This window comes from Echiichthys vipera (assembly GCF_963691815.1).
Source record: "Echiichthys vipera genome assembly, chromosome: 20".
Classification (NCBI taxonomy): Eukaryota; Metazoa; Chordata; class Actinopteri; order Perciformes; family Trachinidae; genus Echiichthys; species Echiichthys vipera.
In genome coordinates, this window is record NC_139845.1 from 512,167 (window position 1) to 526,995 (window position 14,829).

The 14,829-nt window shown below is 42.9% G+C and overlaps 2 protein-coding genes across 4 annotated transcripts in view; both read left to right on the top strand.

Moving 5' to 3' along the window:
• Positions 1-5,332: 5,332 nt before the first annotated feature.
• cradd (CARD and death domain containing adaptor protein) lies at positions 5,333-7,659 on the top strand. The gene is made up of 2 exons (XM_083935262.1): positions 5,333-5,770; positions 7,260-7,659. Exons 1-2 carry the CDS (start codon positions 5,419-5,421, stop codon positions 7,649-7,651), a joined length of 744 nt encoding a protein of 247 aa, XP_083791388.1. The 5' UTR covers positions 5,333-5,418; the 3' UTR covers positions 7,652-7,659.
• A 4,549-nt stretch (positions 7,660-12,208) lies between these two features.
• The window catches only part of ptpro (protein tyrosine phosphatase receptor type O), a 33,873-nt gene continuing 31,252 nt past the window's right edge, over positions 12,209-14,829 (top strand). For all 3 annotated transcript variants that reach the window (XM_083935254.1, XM_083935255.1, XM_083935256.1), the window contains exon 1: positions 12,209-12,455. In XM_083935254.1, coding sequence (XP_083791380.1) covers positions 12,405-12,455 — 51 coding nt within the window. In that variant the 5' untranslated portion in view covers positions 12,209-12,404. The remainder of the gene's footprint in view (positions 12,456-14,829) is intronic.

Genomic DNA, 14,829 nt, shown 5'->3' on the forward strand with positions numbered 1-14,829 from the left:
CCTAGAGGACACTTTAGCACACGTTTATGCTCCTAGAGGACACTTTAACACACGTTTATGCTCCTAGAGGACACTTTAGCACACGTTTATGCTCCTAGAGGACACTTTAACACACGTTTATGCTCCTAGAGGACACTTTAACACACGTTTATGCTCCTAGAGGACACTTTAGCACACGTTTATGCTCCTAGAGGACACTTTAACACACGTTTATGCTCCTAGAGGACACTTTAACACACGTTTATGCTCCTAGAGGACACTTTAACACACGTTTATGCTCCTAGAGGACACTTTAACACACGTTTATGCTCCTAGAGGACACTTTAACACACGTTTATGCTCCTAGAGGACACTTTAGCACACGTTTATGCTCCTAGAGGACACTTTAGCACACGTTTATGCTCCTAGAGGACACTTTAACACACGTTTATGCTCCTAGAGGACACTTTAACACACGTTTATGCTCCTAGAGGACACTGTAACACACGTTTATGTTCCTAGAGGACACTTTAGCACACGTTTATGCTCCTAGAGGACACTGTAACACACGTTTATGTTCCTAGAGGACACTTTAACACACGTTTATGCTCCTAGAGGACACTGTAACACACGTTTATGTTCCTAGAGGACACTTTAACACACGTTTATGCTCCTAGAGGACACTTTAGCACACGTTTATGCTCCTAGAGGACACTTTAACACACGTTTATGCTCCTAGAGGACACTTTAACACACGTTTATGCTCCTAGAGGACACTTTAACACACGTTTATGCTCCTAGAGGACACTTTAGCACACGTTTATGCTCCTAGAGGACACTTTAGCACACGTTTATGCTCCTAGAGGACACTTTAACACACGTTTATGCTCCTAGAGGACACTGTAACACACGTTTATGCTCCTAGAGGACACTTTAGCACACGTTTATGCTCCTAGAGGACACTTTAGCACACGTTTATGCTCCTAGAGGACACTTTAACACACGTTTATGCTCCTAGAGGACACTTTAACTCACGTTTATGCTCCTAGAGGACACTTTAACACACGTTTATGCTCCTAGAGGACACTTTAGCACACGTTTATGCTCCTAGAGGACACTTTAGCACACGTTTATGCTCCTAGAGGACACTTTAACACGTTTATGCTCCTAGAGGACACTTTAACACACGTTTAGTCTCCTAGAGGACACTTTAACACACGTTTATGCTCCTAGAGGACACTTTAACACACGTTTAGTCTCCTAGAGGACACTTTAACACGTTTATGCTCCTAGAGGACACTTTAACACACGTTTAGTCTCCTAGAGGACACTTTAACACACGTTTATGCTCCTAGAGGACACTTTAACACACGTTTATGCTCCTAGAGGACACTTTAACACACGTTTAGTCTCCTAGAGGACACTTTAACACACGTTTATGCTCCTAGAGGACACTTTAACACGTTTATGCTCCTAGAGGACACTTTAACACACGTTTATGCTCCTAGAGGACACTTTAGCACACGTTTATGCTCCTAGAGGACACTTTAACACACATTTAGGCTCTTAGAGGACACTTTAGCACACGTTTATGCTCCTAGAGAACACTTTAACACACGTTTATGCTCCTAGAGGACGCTTTAGCACACGTTTATGCTCCTAGAGGACACTTTAACACACGTTTATGCTCCTAGAGGACACTTTAGCACACGTTTATGCTCCTAGAGGACACTTTTACACACGTTTATGCTCCTAGATGACACTTTAGCACACGTTTATGCTCCTAGAGGACACTTTAACACACGTTTATGCTCCTAGAGGACACTTTAACACACGTTTAGGCTCCTAGAGGACACTTTAACACACGTTTATGCTCCTAGAGGACACTTTAGCACACGTTTATGCTCCTAGAGGACACTTTAGCACACGTTTATGCTCCTAGAGGACACTTTAACACACGTTTATGCTCCTAGAGGACACTTTAGCACACGTTTATGCTCCTAGAGGACACTTTAACACACGTTTATGCTCCTAGAGGACACTTTAACTCACGTTTATGCTCCTAGAGGACACTTTAGCACACGTTTATGCTCCTAGAGGACACTTTAACACGTTTATGCTCCTAGAGGACACTTTAACACACGTTTAGTCTCCTAGAGGACACTTTAACACACGTTTATGCTCCTAGAGGACACTTTAACACACGTTTATGCTCCTAGAGGACACTTTAACACACGTTTAGTCTCCTAGAGGACACTTTAACACACGTTTATGCTCCTAGAGGACACTTTAACACGTTTATGCTCCTAGAGAACACTTTAACACACGTTTATGCTCCTAGAGGACACTTTAGCACACGTTTATGCTCCTAGAGGACACTTTAACACACATTTAGGCTCTTAGAGGACACTTTAGCACACGTTTATGCTCCTAGAGAACACTTTAACACACGTTTATGCTCCTAGAGGACGCTTTAGCACACGTTTATGCTCCTAGAGGACACTTTAACACACGTTTAGGCTCCTAGAGGACACTTTAGCACACGTTTATGCTCCTAGAGGACACTTTAACACACGTTTATGCTCCTAGATGACACTTTAGCACACGTTTATGCTCCTAGAGGACACTTAACACACGTTTATGCTCCTAGAGGACACTTTAACACACTTTTAGGCTCCTAGAGGACACTTTAACAGACGTTTATGCTCCTAGAGGACACTTTAACACACGTTTCTGGTCCTAGAGGACACTTTAACACACGTTTATGCTCCTAGAGGACACTTTAACACACGTTTATGCTCCTAGAGGACACTTTAACACACGGTTATGCTCCTAGAGGACACTTTAGCACACGTTTATGCTCCTAGAGGACACTTTAACACACGTTTATGCTCCTAGAGGTCACTTTAACACACGTTTATGCTCCTAGAGTCACACTTTAACGCACGTTTATGCTCCTAGAGGACACTTTAACACACGTTTATGCTCCTAGAGGACACTTTAACGCACATTTATGCTCCTAGAGGACACTTTAACACATGTTTATGCTCCTAGAGGACACTTTAACACACGTTTATGCTCCTAGAGGACACTTTAGCACACGTTTATGCTCCTAGAGGACACTTTAACACACGTTTATGCTCCTAGAGGACACTTTAGCACACGTTTATGCTCCTAGAGGACACTTTAACACACGTTTATGCTCCTAGAGGACACTTTAGCACACGTTTATTCTCCTAGAGGACACTTTATCACACGTTTATGCTCCTAGAGGACACTTTAGCACACGTTTATGCTCCTAGAGGACACTTTAACACACGTTTATGCTCCTAGAGGACACTTTAACACACGTTTATGTTCCTAGAGGACACTTTAGCACACGTTTATGCTCCTAGAGGACACTTTAGCACACGTTTATGCTCCTAGAGGACACTTTAGCACACGTTTATGCTCCTAGAGGACACTTTAACACACGTTTATGCTCCTAGAGGACACTTTAACACACGTTTATGTTCCTAGAGGACACTTTAGCACACGTTTATGCTCCTAGAGGACACTTTAGCACACGTTTATGCTCCTAGAGGACACTTTAGCACACGTTTATGCTCCTAGAGGACACTTTAACACACGTTTATGCTCCTAGAGGACACTTTAGCACACGTTTATTCTCCTAGAGGACACTTTATCACACGTTTATGCTCCTAGAGGACACTTTAGCACACGTTTATGCTCCTAGAGGACACTTTAACACACATTTATGCTCCTAGAGGACACTTTAACACACGTTTATGTTCCTAGAGGACACTTTAGCACACGTTTATGCTCCTAGAGGACACTTTAGCACACGTTTATGCTCCTAGAGGACACTTTAGCACACGTTTATGCTCCTAGAGGACACTTTAACACACGTTTATGCTCCTAGAGGACACTTTAACACACGTTTATGCTCCTAGAGGACACTTTAGCACACGTTTATGCTCCTAGAGGACACTTTAACACACGTTTATGCTCCTAGAGGACACTTTAACACACGTTTATGCTCCTAGAGGACACTTTAGCACACGTTTATGCTCCTAGAGTTCACTTTAACACACGTTTAGGCTCCTAGAGGACACTTTAGCACACGTTTATGCTCCTAAAGTCTTGACTCATTGATGCTTAAAAATCTTATTTTATCTTTAGTTTTCATCTTCATTCATAAAATGCAGTTTGACGCTGATGATGACGGTTAATAATGTGACACCACTGCACTGAAACATTTAATAATCGGAGGATCTTTATTCAAAAAACCTCCAGTTTCAGGTTTGTTTGTCCGTCCTTTTATAAAAACACCACGTCGACTCAGAACTATGAGTCTCTATGAAAACGTCAGATATTCTTGTAAATTCTTATTTTTTTTTGACCCATTAAGTTGAAATATATTTAATAAAAACATCATTATCATTATTTTACCTGATAACTGAATAAACTCGACTGAATGGAAACTACTGAGCCGAACTCCATAGAAAAAACAGTCAGTTTAAGGTTTAATTGTGGATTTTTAACCATAAACATATCAAACAACATAAAATATTAACATTATTGGGAACTTCAAGTCTCCTTTTTTATTCGGTATATATTTTATAAAACAAGTAAAACATTTTCACATTTATAAACCTTAAATTTAGCATTAGCTAACCTTGTTGTTAGCTAGCTAGCTAACGTTGTTGTTAGCTAGCTAGCTAACGAACCCTGTAACAGTTTTTCAGTGAAATGTGGTGCTTTGTTTATTAAATGTTGATGATTCCCTGAATATTAAAATATTTAATTTTGTTGTTTTATTCTGATTAAAGTTTAATGTTATATTCGCCACAGCACGTTGTGTTTACGTCCGGGACCTTTCAGCCAAACTCCATTGAAAATTCTCCTGTTTTTATATTTCTCTTTCATTTTTAACTAATAACAAAATATAGAACATAAAATATGAGTCCATCGGATAAAGTATATCCTTGCACTTATTTCGGGATGTATTTTATCGACCAGGTAATTTATTTAACCCATAAAAACCTTTATTTTAACACTAGTTTACACTGATCTCGCTCCTGTTCACCGCGTCACAAACAAGAGGAATCAGGACGAAACTTGATTAAATTAAACATTTATGTTAAAATAAAAATGCCGAATTAAAAAGTGTTTCGTTATGAATAAATCTTGATAAACATTTAATAAACATTTGCACTAAATGAGAAAATTTTTAGATGTGAAAAACTGGCTAACTCGGAAACAGTAGCTAGCGTTAGCACAAAGGTTCCGCTCGCTTGTTTCCAGTCGGACACAATAACATTGAGCACAATGAAGTAGCCCGGACTGGTCTCGAACCCACGGTTTATTTTTATAATAAATAATAAAGTTATTTTATTGCGGATGATCTGACGGGACTTCCAGGGGCAGAGGCGGTAAATGGAGCCGGCACACCGCGCTCTGCTGCGGGCGCACACGCTGGAGCTGTCCGGGCAGCTGCTGGTCACGGACTCGATCGTTCCGTTCCTGTACCAGGAGAACGTCCTGACCGAGGCCCAGGCGGAGCGCATCGAGGCGCAGCCGACCAACAGCGCCAGGGCCCGGGCTCTGCTCCAGCTGCTGCCCCGCTGCGGGCCCCGGGCCTTCGGCTGCTTCCTGCGGGCTCTGGACGACTTCAGCTGGGTCAGAGACAAGCTGCTGCTGGAGCTCCAGGGTCAGCCCGGACCCGGATCTGGACCCGGAACTGGACCCGGAACTGAACCTGGACCTGGACCTGGACCTGGACCCACAGGTTTTTTATTATTATTTTGAAATTCTTCTCAAAAGTAAATAAAAAATAATAACAACAACTATTATTATTATTATTATTATAATCAGACTTTTATTTAAATAGTGATTCCCAGAAGTTTTTTTTCTGATGATTTATTTTTATTTTTTATTTTAATAACTGAAACATTTTAAAGAATAAATCTTTTTTCTTTCTCAGGAAACTGAAAATATTTAAACTAAAATATCTGAATTATTCATTAATGTCACTTTTATTTCTAGAACATAAAATATTATATATTTAATTATTATTTAAACTTCGTTTTATTTATTTTTTACTTTCAGACTAAAACCTGAAATAAAATCTCATAATTATTAAAGTTTAAAGTTTGACTTTTTTTTATTTATTTCATATCTTTATGATTTTATTCGAACGTTTGATCTCAGAAATAAAACTTTACGTTAAAATTCAGACAAAACTCTTCTCAAAACTCTGAAGAGTAAAAAAGATTTAAGGTTCAGTTCTATCATAATTACGATAATTACAACAATAATATTAATAACAACAACAGTGGTTATATTTTAATATAAAAGTAACATTTGAAATTTATCCTGAGATTTTAATCTTTAATTCAAACTTTAATTAACTGTATTTTATTCTGAAAGAAAGTTTTTTTAAAATACAAAAATAAAACACACAAACAGGAAGTCAGTGATCAGGGTCAAAGGTCAAAGGTCACTGTCGCTGAGGTCACTTCCTGTGTCACCGACCTGAAAAACAAACAACTTTTTTATTCTTGTTTTTATTGAAGACGCTGTCGTCCAATGAACGACGAGCAAACAGGCCCCCCCCCCATCACACACACACCCACACACACACACACACACACACTCACACACACACACACACACACACACACACACACACACACACACACACACACACACACACACAGACACCCCCACACACACACACACACAGACACACACTCACCCCCCCCCCCATCACACACACACACACTCACCCCCACACACACACACACACACTCACCCCCCCCACACACACACCCACACACACACACACTCTCACACACACACACACACACCCCCCCCACACACACACTCTCACACACACACACCCACACACACATACACACTCACACACACACACACTGAGCAAACAACACGACGCAGCGTCAACACGAATAAAGTTTTACTGCGTTCAAACCGGAAAATCCAGGTTTAAGTTTTTTTATCCTGAGAAACAGAAACAGGAACAAGTGAGATCAGGATTAATCAAGTCTGGATTAATCAAGTCTGGATTAAATAAGTCTGGATTAATCAAGTCTGGATTAATCAAGTCTGGATTAATCAAGTCTGGATTAATTAAACCAGGATTAATCAAGTCTGGATTAAATAAGTCTGGACTAATTAAACCAGGATTAATAAAAGTTTGAAAGTTCTTATCTTATGATTTTATTGTTTAACCTCTTTGTCCGTCGTCGTCTCCGCAGACGCGTCGCTCCTCCCGGACTCGGTTCTCCAGAAGGTTCCTTCGGACCGGGTCTTGTCCCGGCTGGCGTCGCGGCTCGGCCCTGAGGGCGAGGCGGTCCTGATGGACCTGGGTCTGAGCGCCGAGGACGTGTTCCGGTGCCGCTCCGATCACCGGCTCAGCTCTCACGCAGCGGTTCTGGACGGGCTGGTCCGGTGGAGACGAGCCGGGGGGAGGAGGGCGACGGTCCAGAGGCTCCTGCAGGGTCTGAGGGGCGCCGGGGTCCACCCGTCCGTCCTGGACCAGGTCCTGGACCCCGACCGGGACCAGGTCCTGGACCGGGACCAGGTCCTGGACCAGGTCCTGGACCCCGACCAGGTCCTCAAGAGACCGCTTCACTCTGGAGATCTTTGATTTTTCATCAACACTTCCACGACTTTTTATGACTTTTACAGTTTTTATTAATGTTTATAAATGTTTATATTTATATTTCTGTGTTTTTATATATTTTTATGTTTCTAAACTAAATTTATTTAATTTTTAAAGAATAAAAATAAAATAATAAAAATAAAAATGAGGAAAAGTCAAAATTCTGAATTTTGTGACAAAAGTTTCAGATTTTTTCAGATTTTGGAGAAAACTGAAATTAAATAACGTTTGAAAGATGTTAAAGTCGGACCAGGACCAGGACCAGAACCAGGACCAGGACCAGGATCAGGACCAGGATCAGGATCAGGACCAGAACCAGGACCAGGACCAGGATCAGGACCAGGATCAGGACCAGGACCAGGATCAGGACCAGGACCAGGACCAGGACCAGGACCAGGATCAGGACCAGGATCAGGCTGGGACTGGACCAGGACCAGGATCAGGGCCAAGCTGGGACCAGGACCAGGACCAACGAAGTCCAGACCTACTTCCACCAACGACTGTCACTCTAACGACGGAGCACAAAGGGTTCCAGTGACATCATCGACCTGTGAGAGGTTAAAGACCTGGATCTCACACCAGAGAGTTGGACCAGGACCAGTCCCAGCCTGGTCCTGGTCCTGGTCCTGGTCCTGGTCCTGGTCCTGGTCCTGATCCTGGTCCTGATCCTGGTCCTGGTCCTGGTCCTGATCCTGGTCCTGGTCCTGATCCTGGTCCTGGTCCAGGTCCTGGTCCTGATCCTGGTCCAGGTCCTGGTCCTGGTCCTGGTCCAGTCCCAGCCTGGTCCTGGTCCTGGTCCTGGTCCATGTTTCCATGGAAACCGACATAAACATAAAATTAAACCTGAGAATAAAAAAACTATTAACCATGAAAATAGAAAGTATTTACACACACACACACACACACACACACACACACACACACACACACACAGGGACACTCACACACACACACACACAGGGACACTCACACACACACACACACACACAGGGACACACACACACACACACACACACACACAGGGACACACACACACACACACACACACTCTGTACTTCAGTAATTCCTCAACAGCATGTGTTGGTTTTAAGGTGGACTGAGGAGATACGCACACACTTCAGTTACTTCAGTTACTTTGTAGCATTGTAGTATTGTAGTGTAGTATTGTAGTGTAGTATTGTAGTGTAGTAGTGTAGTGTAGTAGTGTAGTGTAGTAGTGTAGTGTAGTATTGTAGTGTAGTATTGTAGTGTAGTATTGTAGTGTAGTATTGTAGTGTAGTAGTGTAGTGTAGTATTGTAGTGTAGTGTAGTATTGTAGTGTAGTATTGTAGTGTAGTAGTGTAGTGTAGTAGTGTAGTATAGTAGTGTAGTGTAGTATTGTAGTGTAGTAGTGTAGTATTGTAGTGTAGTAGTGTAGTGTAGTAGTGTAGTGTAGTATTGTAGTATAGTAGTGTAGTGTAGTATTGTAGTGTAGTAGTGTAGTATTGTAGTGTAGTATTGTAGTGTAGTAGTGTAGTGTAGTGTAGTATTGTAGTATAGTAGTGTAGTAGTGTAGTGTAGTGTAGTATTGTAGTATAGTAGTGTAGTATTGTAGTGTAGTATTGTAGTATAGTAGTGTAGTAGTGTAGTGTAGTGTAGTGTAGTATTGTAGTGTAGTAGTGTAGTGTAGTATTGTAGTGTAGTATTGTAGTGTAGTATTGTAGTGTAGTAGTGTAGTGTAGTATTGTAGTGTAGTGTAGTATTGTAGTGTAGTAGTGTAGTGTAGTAGTGTAGTGTAGTATTGTAGTAGTGTAGTGTAGTATTGTAGTGTAGTAGTGTAGTAGTGTAGTATTGTAGTGTAGTAGTGTAGTGTAGTAGTGTAGTGTAGTATTGTAGTATAGTAGTGTAGTGTAGTATTGTAGTGTAGTAGTGTAGTATTGTAGTATTGTAGTGTAGTAGTGTAGTGTAGTGTAGTATTGTAGTATAGTAGTGTAGTGTAGTATTGTAGTGTAGTAGTGTAGTAGTGTAGTATTGTAGTATTGTAGTGCAGTAGTGTAGTATTGTAGTGTAGTATTGTAGTGTAGTAGTGTAGTAGTGTAGTGTAGTATTGTAGTATAGTAGTGTAGTGTAGTATTGTAGTGTAGTATTGTAGTATAGTAGTGTAGTATAGTAGTGTAGTGTAGTATTGTAGTGTAGTATTGTAGTGTAGTATTGTAGTATTGTAGTGCAGTAGTGTAGTATTGTAGTGTAGTAGTGTAGTGTAGTATTGTAGTGTAGTATTGTAGTATAGTAGTATAGTAGTGTAGTGTAGTATTGTAGTGTAGTATTGTAGTATAGTAGTGTAGTGTAGTATTGTAGTGTAGTATTGTAGTATAGTAGTGTAGTGTAGTATTGTAGTGTAGTAGTGTAGTAGTGTAGTGTAGTATTGTAGTATTGTAGTGTAGTAGTGTAGTGTAGTGTAGTATTGTAGTATAGTAGTGTAGTATTGTAGTATTGTAGTGTAGTGTAGTATAGTATTGTAGTAGTGTAGTATTGTAGTATTGTAGTGTAGTAGTGTAGTATTGTAGTGTAGTAGTGTAGTGTAGTAGTGTATTGTAGTATTGTAGTGTAGTATTGTAGTGTAGTATTGTAGTATTGTAGTGTAGTAGTGTAGTGTAGTAGTGTAGTTTTGTAGTTTAGTGTAGTATTGTAGTGTAGTATTGTAGTGTAGTATTGTAGTGTAGTATTGTAGTGTAGTATTTTAGTGTAGTGTTGTAGTGTAGTATTGTAGTGTAGTATTGTAGTGTAGTATTTTAGTGTAGTGTTGTAGTATTGTAGTGTAGTAGTGTAGTGTAGTAGTGTAGTTTTGTAGTTTAGTGTAGTATTGTAGTGTAGTATTGTAGTGTAGTATTGTAGTATTGTAGTAGTGTAGTATTGTAGTGTAGTATTGTAGTATTGTAGTATTGTAGTAGTGTAGTATTGTAGTGTAGTAGTGTAGTATTGTAGTATTGTAGTGTAGTAGTGTAGTATTGTAGTTTTGTAGTGTAGTAGTGTAGTGTAGTATTGTAGTATAGTAGTGTAGTGTAGTATTGTAGTGTAGTATTGTAGTATAGTAGTGTAGTGTAGTATTGTAGTGTAGTAGTGTAGTGTAGTATTGTAGTATTGTAGTGTAGTAGTGTAGTGTAGTGTAGTATTGTAGTATAGTAGTGTAGTATTGTAGTATTGTAGTGTAGTGTAGTATAGTATTGTAGTAGTGTAGTATTGTAGTATTGTAGTGTAGTATTGTAGTGTAGTAGTGTAGTATTGTAGTGTAGTAGTGTAGTGTAGTAGTGTATTGTAGTATTGTAGTGTAGTATTGTAGTGTAGTATTGTAGTGTAGTATTGTAGTGTAGTAGTGTAGTGTAGTAGTGTAGTTTTGTAGTTTAGTGTAGTATTGTAGTGTAGTATTGTAGTGTAGTATTGTAGTGTAGTATTGTAGTGTAGTATTTTAGTGTAGTGTTGTAGTGTAGTATTGTAGTGTAGTATTTTAGTGTAGTGTTGTAGTGTAGTATTGTAGTGTAGTATTTTAGTGTAGTGTTGTAGTATTGTAGTGTAGTAGTGTAGTGTAGTAGTGTAGTTTTGTAGTTTAGTGTAGTATTGTAGTGTAGTATTGTAGTGTAGTAGTGTAGTATTGTAGTATTGTAGTGTAGTTTTGAAGTGTAGTATTGTAGTATTGTAGTAGTGTAGTATTGTAGTGTAGTAGTGTCGTGTAGTCTTGTAGTGTAGTATTGTAGTATTGTAGTATTGTAGTAGTGTAGTATTGTAGTGTAGTAGTGTAGTATTGTAGTATTGTATTGTAGTATTGTAGTATTGAAGTATTGTAGTGTAGTATTGTAGTGTAGTATTGTAGTATTGAAGTGTAGTAGTGTAGTTTTGTAGCATTGTAGTTTTTCTTCTTGTTTAAATCAAAGAAGCAGAATTTTAAAGAGGACTGAAGAAAAACGATGAAATCAGACATTTTTTTATTTTATGCTCCTGTGACGTCATTAATTAAATGTGTCCGTGAAGAAAAATAATAAAAAACACAGAAACGAAGAAACACGTTTTTACATTAATGTCAAATAAAAAGTTCATTTTAAATCTGATTAATAATTTTTGACTTGAGTAAAAAAATGTTCATGAAATCAGTTTCAACTTTCACTGAAGATGATGAAGATGATGAAGATGATGAAGATGATGAAGATGATGAAGAGGAGGATGAAGGGGGGGGGGTGAAGATGATGAAGATGATGAAGAGGATGATGAAGAGGATGAGTGGGGGGGGGTGAAGATGAAGAGGAGGGGGGGGTGAAGATGAGGAGGAGGAGGAGGGGGGGTGACGATGATGAAGATGAGGAGGAGGAGGGGGGCTGAGGAGGGGGGGGGGGGCTGAGGAGGGGGAGGACCCGGCTCCCGCAGCCTCCGCAGGGCGGGGCGACGCCGCGCAGCAGCAGCAGCTTCATCCCGCGGACAGACACCGACACCGACACCGACCTCCTGCTCTCTCCAGGCCGCGGCGCGCAGCCGGAGCCCGGCCTGTTTGTCTGGAGCCCCGCGGGTCCGGTTCCGTCCCGGAGGATGATGAAGATGATGATGAAGATGATGATGGTGAAGACTGTGCGCGGTCGTTAGAGCTGCGGAGCGGAGACACCGCGGCGGCGGCGGCGGCGGAGCGGAAACCTCCGTCAGCGCCATTGTTTGGATGCGCAGCAGACTGAGAGCTGCAGCCGCAGAGCGGAGCCTGTGAGGCGGCCACAGCACCATGCTGCCCCCGCTGCTGCTGCTGCTCACCGCGGGGCTCAGCCTCACCCAGGTAACGGAGGGTGTGTGTGTGTGTGTGTGTGTGTGTGTGTGTGTGTGTGTGTGTGTGTGTGTGTGTGTGTGTGTGTGTGTGTGTGTGTGTGTGTGTGTTTGTGTGTGTGTGTGTGTTAGAGAGATAGAGAGGGTCTGTGTGTGTGTGTGTCTGTGTGTGTGTGTGTGTATGTGTGTGTGTGAGAGAGATAGAGAGGGTCTGTGTGTGTGTGTGTGTGCGTGTGTGTGTATGTCTGTCTGTCTGTCTGTGTGTGTGTGTGTGTGTGTGTGTGTGTGTGTGTGTATGTCTGTCTGTCTGTCTGTCTGTCTGTGTGTGTGTGTGTGTGTGTGTGTGTGTGTGTATGTCTGTCTGTCTGTCTGTCTGTGTGTGTGTGTGTGTGTGTGTGTGTGTGTGTGTGTATGTCTGTCTGTCTGTGTGTCTGTCTGTGTCTGTCTCTGTGTGTGTGTGTGTGTGGTTGTGTTTGTGTGTGTGTGTATGTCTGTCTGTCTGTCTGTGTGTGTGTGTGTGTGTGTGTGTGTGTGTGTGTGTGTGTCTGTGTGTGTGTGTGTGTGTGTGTGCGTGCGTGTGTGTGTGTGTGTGTATCTGCAGAGGTGTCTGTGTTACCGGACAGTGTTCGAGGCTCCACTGCTGCAGAAAGTGGGTCAAGACACACACACACACACACACACACACACACACACACACACACACACACACACACACACACACACACACACACACACACACACATGTTCACCTCTGTTTATGTTACTGTCTTTTCTGAAGTAGTTTTACCTGAAACTACATTTATTATTATTATTATTATTATTGTTATTATTGCGTTATGTGCGAGTGTGTGTGTGTGTGTGTGTGTGTGTGTGTGTGTGTGTGTGTGTGTGTGTCTGTGTGTGTGTTCCCTGTGTGTGTATATGTGTGTGTGTGTCTCTGTGTGTGTGTTCCGTGTGTGTGTGTGTGTGTGTCCCTGTGTGTGTGTGTTCCCTGTGTGTGTGTGTGTCACATGAGGACAGACATCCCATGTTATTGTTGTTGTTGTTGTCACGGTGATAAACAGTAAATATTCCTATTTGTTTATGGTTCAGACTCAAACATCAGGTCATGTTTAGTTGCTGTGATTGGTCGTAGGTCAATGATTTGCTCCTTGTCTCTCCTCGTTGCTCTGTGTTGCTCCGTGTTGCCCCGTGTTGCTCCGTGTTGCCCCGTGTTGCCCCGTGTTGCTCCGTGTTGCTCCGTGTTGCCCTGTGTTGCTCTGTGTTGCCCCGTGTTGCTCCTCGTTGCCCCGTGTTGCTTCGTGTTGCTCTGTGTTGCCCCGTGTTGCTCCTCGTTGCCCCGTGTTGCTCTGTGTTGCTCCGTGTTGCCCGTGTTGCTCTGTGTTGCTCTGTGTTGCTCTGTGTTGCCCCGTGTTGCTCCGTGTTGCCCCGTGTTGCTCTGTGTTGCCCCGTGTTGCTCCTCGTTGCCCCGTGTTGCTCTGTGTTGCCCCGTGTTGCCCCGTGTTGCTCTGTGTTGCTCCGTGGTTGCCCCGTGTTGCTCCGTGTTGCCCCGTGTTGCCCCGTGTTGCTCCGTGTTTCTCTGTGTTGCTCCATGGTTGCTCTGTGTTGCCCCGTGTTGCACCGTGTTGCTCCGCGTTGCCCCGTGTTGCTCCGTGTTGCCCCGTGTTGCCCCGTGTTGCTCTGTGTTGCTCCGTGTTGCCCCGTGTTGCCCCGTGTTGCCCCGTGTTGCCCCGTGTTGCTCTGTGTTGCTCTGTGTTACCCCGTGTTGCTCCGTGTTGCCCCGTGTTGCTCTGTGTTGCTCCGTGTTGCTCCGTGTTGCTCCGTGTTGCTCCGTGTTGCCACGTGTTGCTCCGTGTTGCTCCGTGTTGCCCCGTGTTGCTCTGTGTTGCCCCGTGTTGCCCCGTGTTGCTCTGTGTTGCTCTGTGTTGCTCTGAGTTGCTCCGAGTTGCCCGTGTTGCTCCGTGTTGCTCCGTGTTGCTCTGTGTTGCTCCTCGTTGCTCGTGTTGCTCCGTGTTGCTCCGTGTTGCCCCGTGTTGCTCCGTGTTGCCCCGTGTTGCTCCGTGTTGCTCCTCGTTGCTCTGTGTTGCTCTGTGTTTCCCCGTGTTGCTCCGTGTTGCTCTGTGTTGCTCTGTGTTGCTCCGTGTTGCCCCGTGTTGCTCCGTGTTGCTCCTCGTTGCTCTGTGTTGCTCCGTGTTGCTCCGTGTTGCCCCGTTCTGCTCCTCGTTGCTCTGTGTTGCTCTGTGTTGCTCCGTGTTGCTCCGTGTTGCTCTGTGTTGCCCCGTGTTGCTCCTCGTTGCCCCGTGTTGCTCTGTGTTGCTCCGTGTTGCTCTGTGTTGCTCCGTGTTGCCCCGTGTTGCTCCGTGTTGCTCTGTGTTGCTCCGTGTTGC

What these genes read in the sequence shown, in the direction of transcription:
- cradd (XM_083935262.1), top strand. Translation starts at nt 5,419, where the DNA reads ATGGAGCCGGCACACCGCGCTCTGCTGCGGGCGCACACGCTGGAGCTG. An exon ending in ACCTGGACCTGGACCCACAG is followed by an intron (nt 5,771 to 7,259) that starts GTTTTTTATTAT and finishes TCGTCTCCGCAG; the next exon opens with ACGCGTCGCTCCTCCCGGAC.